Source organism: Elephantulus edwardii, unplaced genomic scaffold (genome assembly GCF_000299155.1).
Source record: "Elephantulus edwardii isolate Elephantulus edwardi_28Jun2011 unplaced genomic scaffold, EleEdw1.0 scaffold00102, whole genome shotgun sequence".
NCBI lineage: Eukaryota > Metazoa > Chordata > Mammalia > Macroscelidea > Macroscelididae > Elephantulus > Elephantulus edwardii.
The window spans coordinates 6,264,565-6,285,064 of record NW_006399852.1 but is presented as its reverse complement, the minus strand read 5'-3'; the positions used below and the strand labels follow the sequence as shown (position 1 = coordinate 6,285,064).

The 20,500-nt window shown below is 39.2% G+C and overlaps 1 protein-coding gene across 1 annotated transcript in view; it reads right to left on the bottom strand.

The window, feature by feature from the left end:
* Positions 1-419: 419 nt before the first annotated feature.
* SHPRH (SNF2 histone linker PHD RING helicase, E3 ubiquitin protein ligase) overlaps positions 420-20,500 on the bottom strand; it is a 97,553-nt gene continuing 77,472 nt past the window's right edge. The window contains exons 25-29 of the mRNA XM_006891657.1: positions 6,249-6,341; positions 5,647-5,733; positions 4,737-4,915; positions 1,262-1,342; positions 420-516 (exon numbers count right to left, since the gene is read on the bottom strand). Of these exons, the coding sequence (XP_006891719.1) occupies positions 420-516; positions 1,262-1,342; positions 4,737-4,915; positions 5,647-5,733; positions 6,249-6,341 (537 nt within the window). The remainder of the gene's footprint in view (positions 517-1,261; positions 1,343-4,736; positions 4,916-5,646; positions 5,734-6,248; positions 6,342-20,500) is intronic.

The window sequence follows — 20,500 nt, the reverse complement described above, 5'->3', positions numbered from 1 at the left end:
GATAATGAAACCCCTTTCTAAAACGGGCCCTTCTATACCATTTTATATAATAGGTCATACAAAACTAGATTAGTTCACATTCTCTTATTCCAACTCTTTGTAAGACAGATTTTATCTAAAGAAAGATACACATTACCTTTCTTCAGTCTCTTCCCTCCTAAGACAGAGCTATTCTTTGGAGCAAAAATAAATGTTCTATTAAGAAGTGTGGAAAAATTAAAAACCTGAAAGCTCTTTTGGAAACTATACATTGAAAACTCAGGAATTACTGGGACAGTGTACAATCAGAAAGAGAAACAAATTCACTCAACAAGTGTTTAGTGACATCTACTGGAATTATTCTAGTCATCATTTTGCTGTATAAGCCGCGAGCCTTTCTGAGTACGTTACATTAATGTCTGGATGGAATCAAGTGTCCTTCATTCAATGTCTTCCGTTTCTTTGGTGAACAGGTCTGCCAGGTCTGCCACGGTCAGGACGGGGGCCTCGCAGAGCTTTGAGGACGAGCTGGAGTGACTGCATTTGCCAGGAAGAAATGAGTATGTTTGTAAGAACATTCCTAATTACGTATTTGTCCTATGCTTTTATAACTACATCACAGGATATTTCCAGAAGACAAGTGATAAAGCTTTTACATTCCATCAATATTAGGAAACACTTCCATATATTTATTTATGGCTGAGCCATAAATCGCCCCCACCCCGCATAATTAATAGGATAAGAAAACTCCTGAATACTATGAACCCTCTAACCTTACAGGAAATTTAAGAGCTCTTTAAATTACTAGTTTAAGCACCTAAAGAAAAATCGCTGAGGTCTGTTACATATGGAAATAACAACAATAACCACCCTTCTTATTTGAGGCAAAAAGCCCACACATTAGTTTCTGAAAAGCGCTTCTTGTTTTCGTCCACGCACAGGGCTCTCTGAAAACTATCCCTTCTAAGGCAGTAACTTCTCCCTTGGCTCGCTTACCATCATAATGAGCTCCACCGGCGTAGTGAGGCACTGGTTTACACTTTCTAAAAAGGCTTAGAGGAAGCCAATTGATACTAATAACATAAATACCAGAAGATGATGATGCCAAAGTCAAGTCTGTTATCTTAAGGCTGTTCTGTCTCTGCAGTTAAGACCACAACCCCCAGCCGAATTTTCAATGGTACTAACCCTCCTGGCATGAGACTAACTAGAATGCAACAGAAATACACATCTTCCTTCACACATAGGAAGCCTCTCTTCATCTACTTGTATTAATACTTACGTCTTCTCAGCAGTTTTCAGCATTGCTTGCATCCTTTCTTCTATTGTTGCTTTAATTAAGAATCGGTGCACAATAGTAGGTCTAGAAAGTACAAAACAACTGTAAGTTTACAAATATCTTAAATAAGTTTCAAACAGACTTCACATGTTTTACGCTAGACTTAGCAGTCAGCTGGTGCTCGCCTGTAGGACAACCAGGCACCAGAGATTAAAACAAAGACCTTGATCTCAATGAATCTGAGAACACGTGCACATTTAAGACAATTTCTGGTACACAGCAGTGGAGATATGATTCATGGGAACAAAATGAAAAGAGCATTCCACCAGAAGAAACAGAAAAGGGAAGAATGCAAAGTTTCTGGGAAGAGACATTCTTATGCCACATCTAAAATGCCGAGAGGCACAAAGTAGCCGAGACCGGCAGAGGCAATACCGTATGCGGCAGAGGAGGGAAGCAGAGGTGGAGGGGGGGCAGGCGCCCAGCCACGGGGACCTTGAAGGATATGGTCAAACTATGGAGCCGTGGTCACCATGAAAAGTCTTCAGTTTTAGACACGGCTGAACTTCTATTTTGATTTTACTTTAGAAATCCTTTGGGCAACGGTGTAGATGATAGGGGTAAGAAGCAACCCCCAAAACACAAAACCCCCCAAAACTCCTCTTTTCCCTGTAATGCCTCGACAGGGAGTCAAAGTATCTATCTGAAACTTGGCACTATGTTTTACACATTGTGTGTGACCTTGGACAAGTTGTTGTGTATCTTCCAGTTGGAATCAACCCACAGCTGACCCTCTGGCAGGCTTCCAGAGGCAGTGAGCATGTAGGGGGACACTGCCCATTCGTTTCCTCTGGAACAGATGCTGGACTTGAACTGTGTGCCTTTGGGATTGCAGTGCAGCTTCTTGTCACTAGGCTACCACTAAGTACTTAAATAAGAAAGAAATAACTAAATCAATATCTAAATAGTGGTAAGGTCCTGCACTGCAATTCCAAAGGCATGCAGTTCAAATCCACCTGCTGCTCCACAGGAGAAATATGGGCAGTCTCCTATGTGATTAAAGTGCCTCTGAAAACCTGCTGGAGGGTCAGGTATGGGTCAATTCTGACTTGTTGGTACACAACAACAATAACAAACAGATTTTGATCTGCATTGTTAAATCAAATGATCAATTACCAGTACTTATCTCTCTAGGTGTTCAGATTAGAAACCATGGTGTTACATTTTACATCTGGCATACACTGTATCAAGTCTGTCCAAAAATACTATGGGCTCTACCTTCAAAATACATCTCAAACCTGGTCCCTTCCCTCCATTTTTCCAGCTGCCGTCACAGTCCAAACCAGCCACAACTCTCCTGAGTTGCTGTAGCAGCTTCCTCACTATTTCCAGATTTACTCTCTGCTGCTCCCTACGCCCTAACCCTGCCTTGCACGTGGCCCCCACAAGAATTCTTTCAAAACTCAGCTTACAGCCCATTATGCACTTGCTCAAAACCCTCTAATGGGTCTCTAGCTCACAGAGCAGAAAGGTTCTCAGAGAGGCTTCTGAAACAAACCACCCCCCCCCAACACCTCCTCCTGTGGAGTTGCTTCTGACGTGCAATGACCCTGCAGGACAAAGCCGAACTGCCCTTGATGCTACAAATCTTTACAGAATCAGAATGCCACCATCACTCTCCCTGGTGAGGCTGGTGAGTTTGAACTGTCAACCTTTCAGGGAGTGGGTGCTGACCCACTGTGCAGTCAGGGGTCCTTGAGCTTCCTCACTCACTCATGGTGTCAAGTTGGTTTCAACTCATACTGACTCTCCGCCGGCTTTCGGAGGCCTCCTATGACCTGTTTCCCTTAAGCTCTCTGACTTCGTCTCCTATTCCTTTCCCCTTTGTTCACAACTCCGACCTTCCTAGCATTTCTCAAACATACCAAGGGAACTGCTGACTTCAGGTCTGTACACTGGAATATACTGCTTGAACACTGTTCTCCAAGACACCTAAATGACTCATATGCACACCTCTCACATCTGTTCAAATACTACTTTCTCAATAAGGCCTTCCTGCCTATCCATGTGCACTCTTAATCCTCCTCACCCTGACTTCTATTTCTAGCCCAGGACAGTATATGTATTTTATATGATTATTGTTTAGCATCTGCTTGCCTCTCTCAACCTGTTTCTGACTAGAATAAAGACTCCATCAGGGCACTTCCAGTATTTCTGTCAACGCGCACAGAAGGGGCTCCAGAAACACCAAATGAAACAGGTGGTACTGACGCAGGAAAATGGATACACTTGGTGAGAGGACTGAAGTCTCCACACGAAGTAGAAAAACCTCTTTGCCAGGAAACATGATTGTTTAGGTGGTGCTTAGTGGTCTTTCCAGACTCACAGTTGTAAATATGAAGTGAGTCTATGTTTTAGAAAAATAGTAGCATGACAAGAATTCAACGTTTTAGGAAAGAATAAAACCAACAAAATAGAAGACAGACATAATTATAGCCTTCTTTGCTATCTGTGACTGCTTACAGAGCAGTCCACATGCCTGACTAAGGCCTACAAAGCATTCACCTGCCACTCCTTGTACTTTTTAATCCAACAATGGCAATCTCTTTATATTCTGCACATAGGTGTTTACCACCTCCACGTTACCGCATGTGCAACTACTCTTTGGCTTTACGAGCACCTCTTCTATCCAGCTTTGCGATCCCATCAATACTCAGCCTAATAAGGCCTGTCCTGGCTCTCTGGGGCACAATCTACTCTGTCCTGCCACCACAGTCACCATCCTGTTATGCTTTGGTCCACTTCAGTGAAGTCCTCTAGCACATAGACACTTCCTTGTGGGAAGAGCTTATTTCTTAATCAATCTGCATTCTGGTGTAGTGCTTACAGCAGTATTTTGCCAAACTCAAGAAATCCAAGCTCCAGGAGCTATTATTTCTAGAAGGCCTTGTCAAAGGTAATTCTCAACATTCTGATATTAGGTTTGCTTTGAGCCTTCTAAGAGCTCACTTAGGGGTGTGTATGTTCCCAAGAGTGAGAACTTACAAGGAGCTAGTTATTTCAGTCAAGTATGAGGTATGGTTTCTTTTAATAATAGGCTACTCTAGACAGAAATAAATTCTTAATAAAACTATGACAGATGATTTTAACTATGCAATCGTGCTAAGCATTTCTAATGCATCCTATGTGATGCTATCAAAGTAGCTTTAGAAGAAGGAAGACCTTCTGGTGAAGCAATTACAGCAGTTTTGATGACAAGAAGACAAAAAATGTGGGAGACTTTTGAGGTTTGCTGATTGGTGGCAGGAAGGCGAAAAAAAAAAACCCTCAATTTACTTTTGGTTCTATTCGGAAAACACTTCAGTAAGTAAAGAAGCGAATAAAAATGATAGGTTATGATAAACTCTATTGGAAGACAGTTTATTTGGTATCTTAGAAACATAAAGTAAATACAACTAGGGCTAATTTTAGTTCTTACTTTGTTTGTCCGATTCGGTGCACCCTCCCGATGGCCTGCAGCTCATGGGCGGGGTTCAATATGGGCTCCACCAGGAGAACATGAGTGGCCTCAATGATCGTTAGTCCATTAGAGCCCGTGTGCAGGGGCAGCAGCAAAATATTGATCTGAGGATCATGTTTAAAGGCTGAGAGATTCTCCTAAAAAGACAAAGGCAGATTTTAATTTTTGCTAGGTTAAAAAGAAGAGCAGTATATTTTAGCTACCTTTAAAGATAATCAGAATGAAAATAAGGAAATAAAATGTAAAACTGTAAATTTTAGAAAACATGTGTTGTTTCATTTTAATGACAAAAACAAGTATTACCCAAGTTCTCCTGACTTCTATAATACATAAGAGAATCACAAGATAGTGCATGTGACATGTGCAAATTACATGTGCTAAGAGAGGAAAGAAAGAATGAAAAATAACATGCCAGAGTAAACAGGAGAGAAGAAACACAAAAGATGTTGAATTTTAGGTTGGATTTCTCTGAGTGAGCACTTGACACTGCTCAGTGTGAACAATTTCATTTTATACAGTTTCATTTAATACAGTATATTTAGAACCTGATCCCTACAGGCACAAGGCTTTCGGTCCATTCAAGAGTTTTATCATAGACAATCATGTCCTGTATATAAGGACCTTAAACCAGAAGATCTTAAAAACCCCTCAACCCACAACAAACCAAAACACCAAATAAAAAATATTAAAAGATTAAACTGTGTGTTGCTTTTTAAAGGTTAATTTTGTAATTCACCAGTTAAGAACTGAAGCCCAGCTATGTGGTTTATATGATAAAAGGGGGGGGGGGAAATGTAAGTAAGCTCGTTAAAAGTTTCACTGTGCAACTGAATCTACAACAAATAACGTAATTTAAATCTTGATATACCTGAAATGTCTTAATGCGACTGATTTGTGCGAATTCCATATTGTTGTCAGTGAGAGCTTTTGAAATAATGTCCAGTACATCTTGCCACTAGAACACATACAGGAAAAGCACATACAGCTTTCACAAACAGGCTCTGAAAATCAACTAAACCAAAATAACTTACAGAAAACCCTCAAATCTAGTACTATTATTAATACAATGCTGCTCTATCTTGAGTTTGTGAGCTCTTAAGGCTTAGTGGGTAAAGACTTGCATGGTTGACCCAAAGGCAGGTGGTTCGGGTCCGCCAGCTGCTATGTGTGACAAAGATGGGCAGGGAATGCTTTCACCACTGCTCCATCAGGGCTCCATAAAATCTCTAAATAAAACACAATTCTATGAAATGTATCTAAGAAATTACAGTAAGTTTGTAATTAAAAAATTTCCCTAAAAATTATATCTTAAGAAAAATAATAAGTAAAATCTTGTCACTAATCCTAAACCTCAGTTATATAGTAGTAAATAGGAAAAATTAGTTCTCTCATAGACACTAGCATAAGCCGATGAGAACCATTTGATGAAAACTGTATAAGGTCCTATTGAGAGGAAAATGCAGACGGTACCGTTGAGAAAACAAGGGCTTTAGCTCCGGGGTCTTTAAGCTGGATTCTCATTAGAGTCCTGACGACGGCTTCAATTTTTGTAGAATGGCTGCCCTTTGAAAACAAAGAAGAAAACCTATCACTACAAATATAAACTAATGATTTTTATATTATATAAAAACCAATACGAAAACTTTCTATTATAAAATCTATACATTAAAAACACTTATCAGTCTAGAGTCTAAGGTGTGCCTGATCCAGGCTAGGGTCTTTGCAATACTTGCTATGCACCAGAGAGTTGGACAATGACTAAGAGAACAGAAAAATCAATGTCTTTGCATTGTGGTGCTAAAGAAGAGTCCTGAACCAAGAAAACAAACAGGTCTGTCTTGGAGAGGGTGAAACCTAGTTTCTCCTTGGAGGCTAGGATTTTGAAGCTCTGTCTTACATATTTTGGGCACGTGGCCAGGAGGGACTGATCCTTAGAGAAGGACATCATGCTCAGATGGGTGGAAGGACAGTGAAGGAGAGGAAGACTACTGATGAGATGGATTGACACAGTAACTGGGGCAATGGGGGCAAGTGTGTCAGAGTCAGTGAAGACTGGCTCAGGACAGGAAAGGTTCAGAGCTTTTGACACACAGGCCTCTTATGAGTTCCAGGCGACGCAACGGCACATAACAACATCAGGTATGTACATATTCTTTTTTTTCCATTTTATGTAGGAAATTTTCTTTAGTTTCAACTTGTAGATTTTATCGATTTTACATGTAGAATCACCAGAAAGTCAGACAAAGATATGACACTCGAGTATGTTCAGTGAAGTGGCTACATTTTGTTGCTCCCTTAGATGAGAATTTATACTAAAAAAAAATTCGTCACTTAATTTTATTAATTTTGGACATAAAGGTATTAGAAACATTAAGAGCACAATCACAGTGGTAATTATAAAGAACGATTAGCAGTACAAATGCTGTCCACTTGGCCATGAGGTTGATGTTACAGGCTAGATGGAGAGAAGACTGGAGTTGTTAATGATTTTATCTTGGATCCGCAATCAATACCCTTGGTACCAGCTGTCAAGAAATCAAAACAAGGGTCTGCATTAACCCTGTAAAAAGTTAATGGCAACAATCAATGGTAATTAATGCCTATGAGTAATTTTGGAAAAAAATTAATGTGATTTGTAAAATGTTCACTTTTCACTTAAAAAAAAAAGTTTAAAAAAAAAAATTCAAAAGACATGTCTTATTGGAAAAAACTGCTGTCCGACATCTTTCCAAAGCACTAAAGAGCAATGATGTCAATTAGAAAATTAATGTGTGCCTGATCTAGGCCATGGTCTGAATTATCTGTTATGAACCTAAAAGTTAGATAATGACTAAGGAAAACAGAAGAACTGACACCTTCGAGGTGTGATGTCAGAGAAGAGTAGTGAAAATCCCATGCACTGCCAAAGGAACAAATAGATCTTGGGAGAAAGTGAAGCCAGGGTGCTCATGTGAGCCAAGGATGGTGAAACTGCCTCATCTTCTGGACATGTTGTTAGTCGGGGTCAGGTCATCATGCTTGGGAACGTGGAAGGTCAGTGTTAGAAAGTGTCAGAAGAAGATCCTCAAGATAGACTGAGATAGTGACTGTAGCAATGGGCTCACATCTCTCAGAGATGAGGAAGACGGCACAGGGTAGGACAGGGTTCAGATCTGTTGTTCGTAGGATCGCTATAGGTCACTGCTGACTTGACTGCACCTACCAACAGTGAGATGACAAACACTAAACTAGTGTCATTTGTATCTTCCATATCTATTCCCATCACAAGATCATGAAAACGAAGAAATGATCATTAATGAAGAAATCAAAATGCGTACAAAAATATTTTTGTAAATGTTTACAAAAACAGACCTCACAGAGAGCTGTCCAGTTAGAATACTTTGGGAGACATGGGCTAGAGAGTGAGAGCTTGGGATCTGGGTGAGACCCAGCAAGGTTCAAATCTTCAGGCTACAGTTCATAAATCTATTAATTACATCAGTTCTAAACTTTATTAAAATATTTTACCTGGCTAAGCTTCCATATTTGTCAAACATGAATGCTAATGAAATCTTTTTCTAAAGTTTGCTGTGAGGACTAAATAAGAATATCCATTTTCTAGCAAACAGTAAGCACGTTGAAACATGAAACAACAATGACCTAGATTGCACTGTGAATACAGATTTAACCCTGAAGAAAGATACTTCCACAGCAGCATTTCCAGTCCACAAACCTCCCACAACATTCTTCCCTGGACACACTAACAAGTAAAAAAGGCAAACCAAACAAGGAAGAAAACTGTACTTAATCCAAATTACCAAAAGAGATTTACAAAAATAGCTTTGAAATACACATGCTGATATCATTATTTCTTTTTCTGGATATGTTTTTGTTGTGGCTGAATATACTTGTTTAATGAATATACTTTTAATTATACTTAAATATTAAAAAAGTATACTACAAAGGACACATTTCAATATAAAAATTACCTTATGATCCAAGAAAACAATTAGCAATAAAACTGATTCAGGGATTTAGATAGAAACATTCATGCTCCTTACCAAGTTTTATTTTTAAAGCAGTAAGTTATTGGACAACTGGTAGAATTATTATTGTTGATTGCTGTCGAGCTGAGCATGACTCTTAGTGACCCTATGAAAAGGCCTGAAACCTTTCTATAATTATTGTCATTTATCAAAGTTCACCGAGTTTCCAGAAGCATGTTGTTTAGGAAGTGGATGCCACTCCTGCTTCTACGGTAGAATTATATAGGACAAAAAAATAGACAGGATAAGCTAACAGAATTTTACACCCCCTTCACCCCCCCCCATTTAAAAAATTAAATTTCTTTTTATTCTTTGCAGTCAATGAATTTTCTTTTGTAATCACCATCAAGAATTTGGTAGCTATCACCTTTAGCGACTCATAGGGTCGCTATGAGTCGCAAACGACTTGACAGCACATAACAACAATAACATCACCTTTAGCCTCTCAACATCAAGAAGACAAAATTCTTCACTACTGGACCAAGAGGTAACATCATGATAGATGGAGAAAGACGTCAATGATTTTATCTTACTTGGATCCACAATCAATACCCTTGGTACCAGCTGTCTGGAAATCAGGAGACAGACATTTTTGCATTTAGCAACTCTGCAGTCAGGGACCTTTCCAAGATACTGAAAAGCAATGATGTGAGTTTAAAGACTAAGGTGTGCCTGAGTGAAGGCATGGTCTTGTCAATCACCTGCTATGCATCTGAGAGTCTGACAGTGAATAAGGATGACAGATAAAGAATGGATGCCTTTAACTGTGGTGTTGGAGAGAATACTGAATATCCCACCAGCTGCAAAAAGAGCTAACAGTTATGTCTTGGAGAAAGTGCAGAGTGCTCCTTAGAGGAAAGGATGGTAAAATTTCATTTCACATTATTTTGAGCATGTTACTAGGTGTGACCAGTTCTTGGAAAAGTAGATCATGCTTGGAAAGGTGGAGGGTCGGTGAGAAAGAGGCAGACCCTCAATGAGATGGACTGGTCAATGACTGGGACAATGGATTCAAGCACAGGACAGGACAGAGTTCAGAGAGTCAGTTGCTATGAGGTATATTCCTCTTGATGGCACCTAACAATGGATTTTCAAAAGTCTACATAAAAATGCACATGCATTCCACCAATGTTTTGTAACATGCACTATTCATTTAATATATTATCTTAGCACTGTTTTCATCTTATTTCAATGACTGTATAATATTCTATGCTACATATAATTTTTTAATTATATGCTTATTGATAGACATTTAAGCTGATTTTGCTCAATTTTGCTATTTCAACTGGCGAAGCTTCTACTTAAAGCTTTGGCTCTAAGTCCAAATATTTCTGGTGGGTAGACACCTCAAAGTGACATTGTTACTCAAAGGCTAAACAAATTTTTCAGATGTTTGGTACATTTTTCCAAACTGGACTTTTAAAATGCTACAACACTTAATATCAGCACAAATTCTGATTCTTCCTTTTACCTATCAGATTGGTAAAACAATAATAAATATGCAAAGAAACTAAAAATTCATTGCAGTCAAGTCAGAACTAACTCACAGCTGACTCCCCAGTGAATTTTCAGAGGGAGATGCAAGCACAATTAAGTATCAACTGTGAGATTTCTAACTGAGGTGTTAGTTCCATTTAGGAAAAGAACATTTATCTTTTTTAAAAAGCAGAGATTATATATATATATATATATATATATATATATATATATATATATTTTCAACCTAGAGGGATCAAAAAAAGGCAAAAAGAGACAAAAATGAGGAGATGCCTATCCTTGTGTAAAGTGGTAACAGTATGAAAGTTCTCAGAACAAAGTGACGCCTCCACCACCCTGTCCAAATCAGCATATTTCATAGTTATGTGAGTAAACACACAAAAATCCAGTTAAGATGGAATGACTCATGCTAGGGAAGAGAGTGCATGGGAATAGACACTCCAAAAAACTGTTGAAGTATTTAGTTACTAAGCTGAAAAAGTTACCTTTAAGTGCAAGCTCTTCTGAAATGTCTTTTCCCTTAACTGATTTCATCCTTTCTAGTATGTTCCTTCACTTAGCCAAATATATCCACTGTCTGCCTAAGGGTCTGGCTTTCCCCAAGGTCCCTCAACTAAAGCGAGTTCAGTGAAGCCCTGACACCTGTGCCCGGCTCCACCTAACTACGCAGCTGGGGCTGTTCTCTCCAGACACTAGCAAATTAGAGGTCATAGCTGTCGGTGCCTTTGGTTTCAAAAGATTATGTGAGTGGCCAAAAGCATTAAAACTATTTGGCATATAGCAATTGTTTTACATGAAAATTTCTGCTCCCTTGTGATACCAAAACAAAACAAGAGTTGTAAAGTTACCAATATATTAAGTTTTTGTTTTGGGGAAAACAAAAGATAAAAGTCAAATTTCCAGATAGTGACACCAGAGGCCCTGAAAAAACCAAACCAAAACAGGAAACCTACAATTAGCACCAAAAGGCAACAAGGAGTATTTTATATAAATTTTATATAAAATTTGACCTAGCAGTTCTGTTGTCACTGAGTCACCTGCAACTCATAGCAACCCTATGTACAATAGCCCTAAACTCTGCTCTATCCTGTGCCAATCTTATTATCTCTGACATACCTACCTACGTGTAGCAACTATGAACCCTTCCCTGTCTTGAGCCAGTCTAAATAATTTTGACACACCAATTCCCACTGCCCCAGTCACTTTATCAATGCATCTAATCCAGGGTCTTTCTCTCCTGTGCTGTCCATCTACCCTTCCGAGATTTCTGAAGACAGAGCACAACCTTTGAACCAACCCCTGGCTTTATTTTTGTTAAGTTGTTAAACACAACAGAATCAAAGTTCTTGAGACTGAAGATTTTTTGAAGACTTCTAAAACGAGGAGCATCACTTTTAAAAAGACAAACTTACAAAGTGGAGCTTTTTCCTCCCTACCTAGTAAAGAGAACTATGTTTTCTAGTCAGTAACAGACCAACTGTGATTGTATATGAAAAGTATTTTTATGTTTTCTTGGTGGTTTACAACTTGCGAATAACTCGAATGTTTTCTATTACTTTTTACTATCGAGAAAAGAAATTCTTTCCATATTTTGGCTTATTAATTTTATTCTGGATTTTTTAATTTTTTAAACATTTCTCACTCCTCAGTGTGCCTGTGATGTCCACAGACGTTTTCAGCTGAGTAATATCAGTTAACAGGGCTTTATTTTTGTTTGCACCTGTTCAGAATGCTGTCATTAGTGACAGATACAATTTATCAGAGTTACACAGTTTGTAGGAATAGTCTCACAATGAAGGAACACTTTAAGCACATGTTCAAGGCAAGTGCTCTAGGTTCTTCAAATACTCACATGTTGTTATCAATATAGAGATCACAGAAACTCCACTTATACTATGAGAAATCTTACGAAAGCACCAGGCTACAAAAATACAAGCCTCTCAGTTTTCAAAAGATGTTCATAATTATTTCAAAAGATAAGCAGTTACAAAAAAAGGCAAAAATGTAACTTGAATCTATAGCCTCTTGAAAGATACGTAACCACTATTCATTTTTCCCACCTGTCCATCCGTCTGTCCATTCACCCACCCATCCATCAATCCAATCCAATCCATTCACATAGTGCCTGTTAATGGTCGCCATTATTCTAGATGCTGAGATAGAGTGGCAAATAATGCAAAGTCTTTGCCTCATGAATGATGTTCTCTCCACATCCCACTGAAGTTTAAAATTCACAAAATCCAAGTGTTTCCTAAAGTTAATTTTCATTTGTCCTTTTCTTTATTGCATGTTCAATTTATTGCAAGCTATAGCTATAATGGAGCAATAGTGGCCTAGTGATAAGAAGTTGCGCTGCTGACCCAAAGGCACAGGGTTCAAATCCACCACCTGCTGTATAGGAAAAAGATGGGTGATCCCCTCCATGTAATTTATAGTCTTTGAAAACCTGTTGGAAGGTCACGTATGAGTTAATTCTGACTTGATGGAACATTACAATTAATAGAAGGGTAAACTTTGTCCTAAAGAGCAAGGATTTCAATTTAAAAACTAAGGTGCACCTTATCCAAACTATGGTCTTCTCAGTTACTTGCTATGCATCTGAAAGCTGGACAGTGACTAAGGATGACAAAATCGATGCTTATCCTTTGAGTTGTGGTGTTGGAGTAATGAATATCCTGTGGACTGCCGAGAGAACAAACAGGTCTGTCCTGGAGAAAACAAAGTCAGAGAGCTCCTTGGAGGCAAGAAGGATGGTGAACTTCATGTCACTGGAGAGGGGTCTGTTTTGTGAGGACGTCATGCTTGAAACGGGGGAGTGTCAGCATTAAAGAGGAGGAGCTTCAACAAGACAGACAGTGACGGTAGCAATAGGCTCAAGTACGCCAGAGATAGTGAGGACGGCACAGGAGAGGGCCAAGTTCAGATTCATTGTTCATAGGGTCGCTATGAGTCACACTCAACTCAAAGGCCCATAACAACAACATGGTTATGATGCAACAGTTTTAAAATTACAAGTGCCACTTTGGCCAGTAACTAGAAATAAAGAGATTACTTTTCTGTATTTATATTTACTCACAATAATCTCTAAAAAAATTCATGATTACATACTAATTTTACTTGCTAACTATAAAAAAAATCATACAAAAATATTTAGATAAGTATACCTAATACTGGGTTTAGAAGAAGCTGTGGTACTAGGAATATTGTAGCTAATGTTAGATGGGGACCTTGGCTGAAAGCAGGGAGTACCAGAGGAATGTCTGTTTCATTCACTATCAAAGGTGCTTGACTGTGTGGATCACACTGTGGCTGACTCTGAGAAAAATGGGAATCCCAGAACACTTGATCGTGCTTATGCGAAACCTAGTCTTGGTATAGTACACAGTTGTCAGAACAGAGCAAGGAAACGCTGCATGGTTCAAAATTGGGAAGGGTGTATGCCAGGGATGTGTTCTGTCTCCATACCTTTTCAAACTATACGCTGAACAGATTATCTGGGTGGATGAGCTATATGAAGAGATATTTAACATCAGGATTGGAGGAAGACTCCTCAACAATCTGTGTTATGGAGATGGTACAAATCTGCTTGCTGAAAATGAGGACCTGAAGAGCTTGCTGCAGAAGGTCAAGGACTGTAGTCTTAAATATGGACTGAAGCGCAACATCAAGAAAATATTCTCACCACTGAGCTGATTGGCAGCATCATGAAGATACTGAGATTGTTAACAGCTTCTATTCGCTTGGCTACACAATCAACACTCTTGGTACAAGCAGCCAGGAAATTAAAAGACAAATTGCATTGGGAGTGTCTGCTGTCAGAGACCTCTCCAATGTACTGAAGAACAACAATGTCAGTCTGGAGATTAAAGTGTGCTTGATTGAGGCCATGATCTTTGCAATTACTTGCTGGGCATCAGAAAGCTGGACAATGACTAGGGATGATAGAAAGAGAATTGATGCCTTTGAGCTGTAGTGCTGGAGTAAAGTATGGCATACACCATGGACTGCTAGGATAACAAAAAGGTTTGTCCTAGAGAGGGTGAGACCAGGTTGCTCCTGGAAGGCAAGGATTCTGAAGCTTCATCTGACATACTTTGGACATGCTGCAAGGAGGGAGGGACCAGTCCTTGAGAGGGAAGTCATGCTTGGGAGATTGGAGAAACAGTGCAAGAGAGGAAGACCCTCAATGAGATGGATTGATTCAGTGACTGAAGTATTAGGGGTAGGGTGTCAGAGACAATAAGATTGGCACAGGATAGAGCAGGGTATAGGGCTGTTGTACATAGGGTCACTATGAGTTGCAAGTGATTTAATGGCACATAAGAATAACAACAACAACATACCAAATACAATAATTTGTGGACATTTACTAATTATTTGAAGGTTACTTTCAACTCACAATTCTATACTGTTTTTTTATCTGAAGTTCATTTTAATAATAAACATCAAAATAAACTACATACTTTAATAATATTTATAAAGAATGCGACAGATTTCATAAACTATCTTTAAAAGTCAAGTTAACAACAAAGGATTTGACACAGTAGAATTTTCCACAGTAATGCTAAGCTTAAATGGGTATTTAAATGTAAAATACTGATTTTAAAAAAGGTTTTTTCCTCTACAAAATAGCTATGCAAAATTTTTAAAATATTTTCTTGTTAAGAATGGTCAAGGTTCCTGAATCATGTCCTAGATCAAATGAAGCTTAAAAGACTGATGTTTTAAAAAAGTATCTTACAAAATAGACCATTTGGCTATTGGAGTCTGACAGAATGGGGCAAATGAACGAGTGTGTGTGTGGACAGAGATGGTGGTGGATTATTTTCTTTAAAGTTTACTGTGTATATTTTCCCTGAGACAGAAATCCTTCATGACAAAAGACATTCTCCATTTTAGGGTCAGGGTTCCACTGGCAAGACTGCTTTGTATGAAACCTTGCCAAACTCAGGACATGGGGAACTTAGCACGTGGGGCTTATGTTCTGCCAAGAGGCCTGCTTCACCCTCCAAATTGCCAGGCTGTTGTCAGAACTTGCAAGGGGAATTTTGTTTACTTCATCAAATGCCCAGCAGTTTCCAAGGGTCATTTAGGAATACTGTTCCACAGCCATTAGAGTAGATACAGTCTTAGTGTTGTTTCCTAATTTGACTTCAATGCATTTACCAAAGGGGATATTTGTGATCATCATATTCATTTTAATTGTATGATCAACTGATAGGATTCTTTACAGTTGTTAGGTTTATTTCTAAAAGTAGCACCAGAAAAAAAAATTCTAATACTATATCCTCCAAATATAATAAACACTATATATATATATCATATGCTATGATATATATATATCTCATATGCTATGTCTGAGCATCTTGATATGAATATTTATTATGAAAAGTATTTCAGTGTAATGTAAAATTTCAGTGCACCAAAAAAAAAAACCCTACTCTTCGCACTTACTGAAATTATTTTTCTAATTACTGAAATTTACTTTTTGGATTAATGAAAATCACAGATTTACCAATTAATCTTAGAAAAGAAGAAAAATTGGAGATTAGGAATAATTAGAACTATTATTTCCAGAATAAGAACTAATGTAAATGTAACTGACATACAGCTTTATTTATTTCACACGTCAACATTTTCTTAATCCCACAAAAGGAGATGTGGCCAGTTAGTGGGACGGTTCCAGGCAGTCAGCAGAGTGTGGCTACTCTGAGCATTCACTAAGCAGCTGTCTGAATGAGAATGTGGCAGACAGTAGGGTGGAAAAGGTGACAGGCAGCAGAAGGCAGAAGTGGCAGGCACAGAAAGTGACAGAAAAGGTGGTGAGAAGCAAAAGAAATGCATCGAGAGGCAATGTGAGAATTTGGAGGAGGAAGGTGAAAATTTGCTTATATAATAGATGTTGTTGTTGTTATGTGCCGTCGAGTCGCCTGCGACTCATAGCGACCCTATGTACAACAGCCCTAAACTCCGCTCTGTCCTGTGCCAAACGCGCCGTCTCTGACACTCCCATCCCGATTATCCCAGTCACTGAATCAATCCACCTCATAGAGGGCCTTCTCCTCCTGCGCCGTCCCTCCACCCTCCCAAGCATGATGTCCCTCTCCAAGGACCGGTCTCTCCTCACTACATGTCCGAAGTAAGTTAGATGGAGCCTCAGAATCCTTGCCTCCAAGGAGCCACCCGGTTTAACCCTCTCCAGGACAAATCTATTTGTTTTCCTAGCAGTCCATGGTATTCTCAGTACTCTTCTCCAGCACCACAGCTCAAAGGCATCAGTTCTCCTTCTATCCTCCTTGGTCATATACTATTTAAATTTATAGGCTATATTTTTTAACAAAAAATAAATATGAACATACATTGCCATCATCAAAGGGATATGCTAACATCTGTCACATTAACAACAGCTTGTAGCAGACACTTCAATTAACGCATATGTTCATCAATTCCCATGAAGAAGCAGGAAGAAGAGCACAATAGATAGTAAGAGAATGGTGATACCCTTTCCCAACATGCCAGACAGCAAATATGACTGTCCTGCTGTCTCTCCGGGGTGTCTAGGAAAACTGTCATAAGATGAACAGGTGCGCAGGTCTGGTGAGTGCCCTGACTCAGTTTCACAGAGCCTGTGTGTTTACTGGTAGCCTGAGCGATCACCTCCTAAACCTGGCTGCCTGGAACCTGACACAGCAGTTCTCTCTTGGTTGGCTTCTTACACTGTGAAGAATGCTCTCAGCAAGGGAGCAGCAACCTCTTCTCAGCCAAGGATGCCATCTGGCCCTTGGAAGGCTTAAGGCCAGAGGAAGAGAATAAAGAAGACAGACTGACCGACCATCTTTATGAGAAGGAAAAGGAAAGGGAAAGGGACAGAGCGAATCTAAAGGAGAACGAAGCAAGCAAGCATTCAGGAAGGTAAGCAGTGCTTTGTGGGTGATTGAAGTATAATCATCAGATAAACACCTCCGGTCCAGTCAGTGGATTGCGCCATGGGCCATCTGCACCCACTCAGTAACTCTCTGGCATGTGCTTTAATAATAAGCATTTAGCCAGGGGATTCACAGACAGGCAAAGAACAGGAGACAAGCTCTTTGGTTCTTATTCTCTCATTTCGAGTATTTCCTTTCTTCTGTTAGTCTCCTTCCACACGTGACCCCTCAGTGGTGGCCTCTGGATTACACTTCATGATCAACAAACTCTCTGACACACATTTTTACCTCCTGTAAAAATACTAACACTTGCTTTAATTAAAACAGACCCCGGCTGTCTTTGGGAGCTTGCCGTTTTCTCAACAGCCCTCTGGAATGAAGGATGTTCATTCTCCCACAATCTTTGTACTTGAGTATGAACATCCTCTTTGATTTCTAATGCAGGTTTCAGCTAATTTCTCATTTTTTAAAAAAAATGGTCATTCTTTGAGTCTCATGGAATTCAGTTAATCTGTATCACTTTTGCTATCACTTAATGAACGCTGTTCTTTTATTTTCTAAAGGACTTTGGTGTTTAAATCACAATTTTTTATTTCGGCACTAGGTAAGAGACACCTGGACACTCCTTTGAACACCCAGGCCTATTTCTTTCAACTTAGAGCATTCTTTCCTTTCTACACTACATGGACCACCAGTGTCTCGAGTACTTAACACCTGCTTCCTCTGAAAGCGACTGGAATCAACTTGACAGAGTCCAGTAATTCTCGAATAAGAATTCATCCCCTTATAGCTTGTTCGCTTTAAGACCTCACGCTACAGATATTCCTTTTTTTCCCCCCATGTGTGCACAGCGTGAGTTGGATCCACCTGGCACAGGAAGAGACTGCCCCTCCTTCTCCAGCAGAGCATCTGGTGGAACAGCTATTCTGTGGTTTCAATGAGACCTTTACTTTTTTTCCTATTTACTCACCTTATATCTTGTATACATAATACTGTATTACAGAATACCATTTATCTTTTCCTGTATCTTCACTTACCTTTCTTTATTGGTAAGCAAAACACCCAAGGTCTTCCTGTATTTCAAATATCCTCAAGGTTATAACCCTTAATCTTTGAATTTATAAAGTTCTAAAATTGTTCACTTCTTTCCTGTTCATTTCTCGTCCTCTTTAATCTGCTTTTTACACCTCCACAGAATAATTTCCTCTGACGTCATCAATGGAGTCCTCACTGATGATGACCCACTTTCAGTATCACTGACTCCTACTGGTGATCACTTCCTTACTAAATGAATTATTCCTGATGTCTCTGTTGCTAACACACTCTCTTAGGTTAACATGTGTCTTGGGGTTTTCTATCTTCTTTCTAGCCTCTCCCTCTTTATTTTCAGTTCTGGAGTCCTGTAGAACTGGATCTGAAGTTGGCATCTTTTGCTTCTATGTATCTTGTCCTAGGGTAATCTCATTTACTCTCATGCCCTGAAATATAATTTATGCCAACAACTCTGAACCTTTTATCTCCATATTCATGCCTGCTGGACAGCAAACTCTAGATATTTTAAGTACCCAAAATATAATGTCTAAATGTACTTTGTTCAAAAGTCTTTATGTTAGTGATAGTAGCACATTAGTAACAAGAGGTCATTTATGAAATCTGCTTCTTCACCAATACTACCAATAGTCTAATTATTTCACTCTGAATAGCCCTTGAATGTATTTAGTTCTCTCCATCTCCACTGTCACCAATCTAAACAAAGGCACTAACACTATTGTAGTGATGTCAGACTCTCCAAATTTCTTCTATTCCCCACACGGCTGCAAGAGTGATTTTATTTCTTTGGTGATGTTTTATATTTAAAGAAAAACTGTGGAGAAAGTAGAAAAGAAGAGGGTTCCCTTAACAGCATGCCTCTGGGAACTCTGAACTCTGATAAATTGGGGATGGTTGTGGAAGAGCTTCAGGTCTTTTGTTGATGGGGTCACTATGAGTTGTGCTCGACTCGAAGACAACAACAGCTTTATAACGTTTATTGGCTTTCTGCTTGTCCAACAAGAAACCTCAATCTTCACATGGTCTTTCCATATCTGCCTCCTGGTCTCTAGATGTACTTCATTCTTCCTAAACGGCTTCCCTCTTGCTTCCTAACCTGCAGTCATGTATTTCTAGGAGTTTCTACTGGGCTCAGGCCTTTAGACCACACACAGTCCACTGTATTCGTTCCCTGTCTGGGGTGATCATTCTTAGTTTTTCCTCAGTGTGGCTCACCCACTCACTCTCTAGATACCCACTTTATCGTCATTCCTGCAAAGAAGGCAGGTTTGAGTTTGTGTTTATCATGATGATACTGGATTCGTTATTTAATATTGGTGAAAAATCCATGAGGCTGCAGCCGCAACTATTTAATTCCTAGGTTGTGCTGCTTCTGTGAGGTCTAGTACACTACCTGGCATAGTATGCATCTAAGAAATCTGTGTGGAATGAATGTAGGAAAGCGCATCATAACTTGAGAATGTGCTTATTCCAGCACAACTGAGAGCAATGTAATGCACGCTTTCTAGTAGTTTTACTCAAGTAACAGTGGGAAGGAGTCAGATGAAAAGAAATGTTAACTACAGGTTGATTGGTCATGGGAACACACTAAACAGTTTGAGTCCTAGAAGAAAGCTTCAATGACTAATTCATTCTACCCACTAAATACAATCCTTAGAAATAAATGTGAAGACAGTATTAAAGAATCCAAAGGAGAATGAATTCATGAAGAAGAGTCTACTTACTTCTTCTTGTTTAAGAGCCATTACCTGTTTTCCTACTACAGTTATCTACTGCTCTATTTCTGGTAGCCTAGTGGGTAAGGAGTTGTGTTGTCAACCCAAAGGCAGACAGTTCAAATTTACCAGCTACTCTGAGGGAGAAAGACAGGCAATCTCCTCTTGTTGCAACTTAGAGCCTCTGAAAATCTGCTGGTGTACCAGCTGGAGTTGGTTGTGACATGATAGCACATAACATCTTTTATTTAAGTTTGGGTGGGAGAGGGGAGTTTAAGGAAACCTAGAACAAAAAAGTCTCCTAAAAATTTGTAATAAATTTCCTTTGAACAGAAAGTTCAATTATGCATTCACTTTGGGTTTCAGATTATACTCATTTCCATAAAATGCTGAGTGGAAAAGGAACAACTAAAAAGAACAAAGCTGTAGGTAGGGTGAAGGAAATGGGAAGGATTTTTTGTGAAGAACAATGTATTAAAAATTTGTAAATAAATCAGAGTAAAATAAAA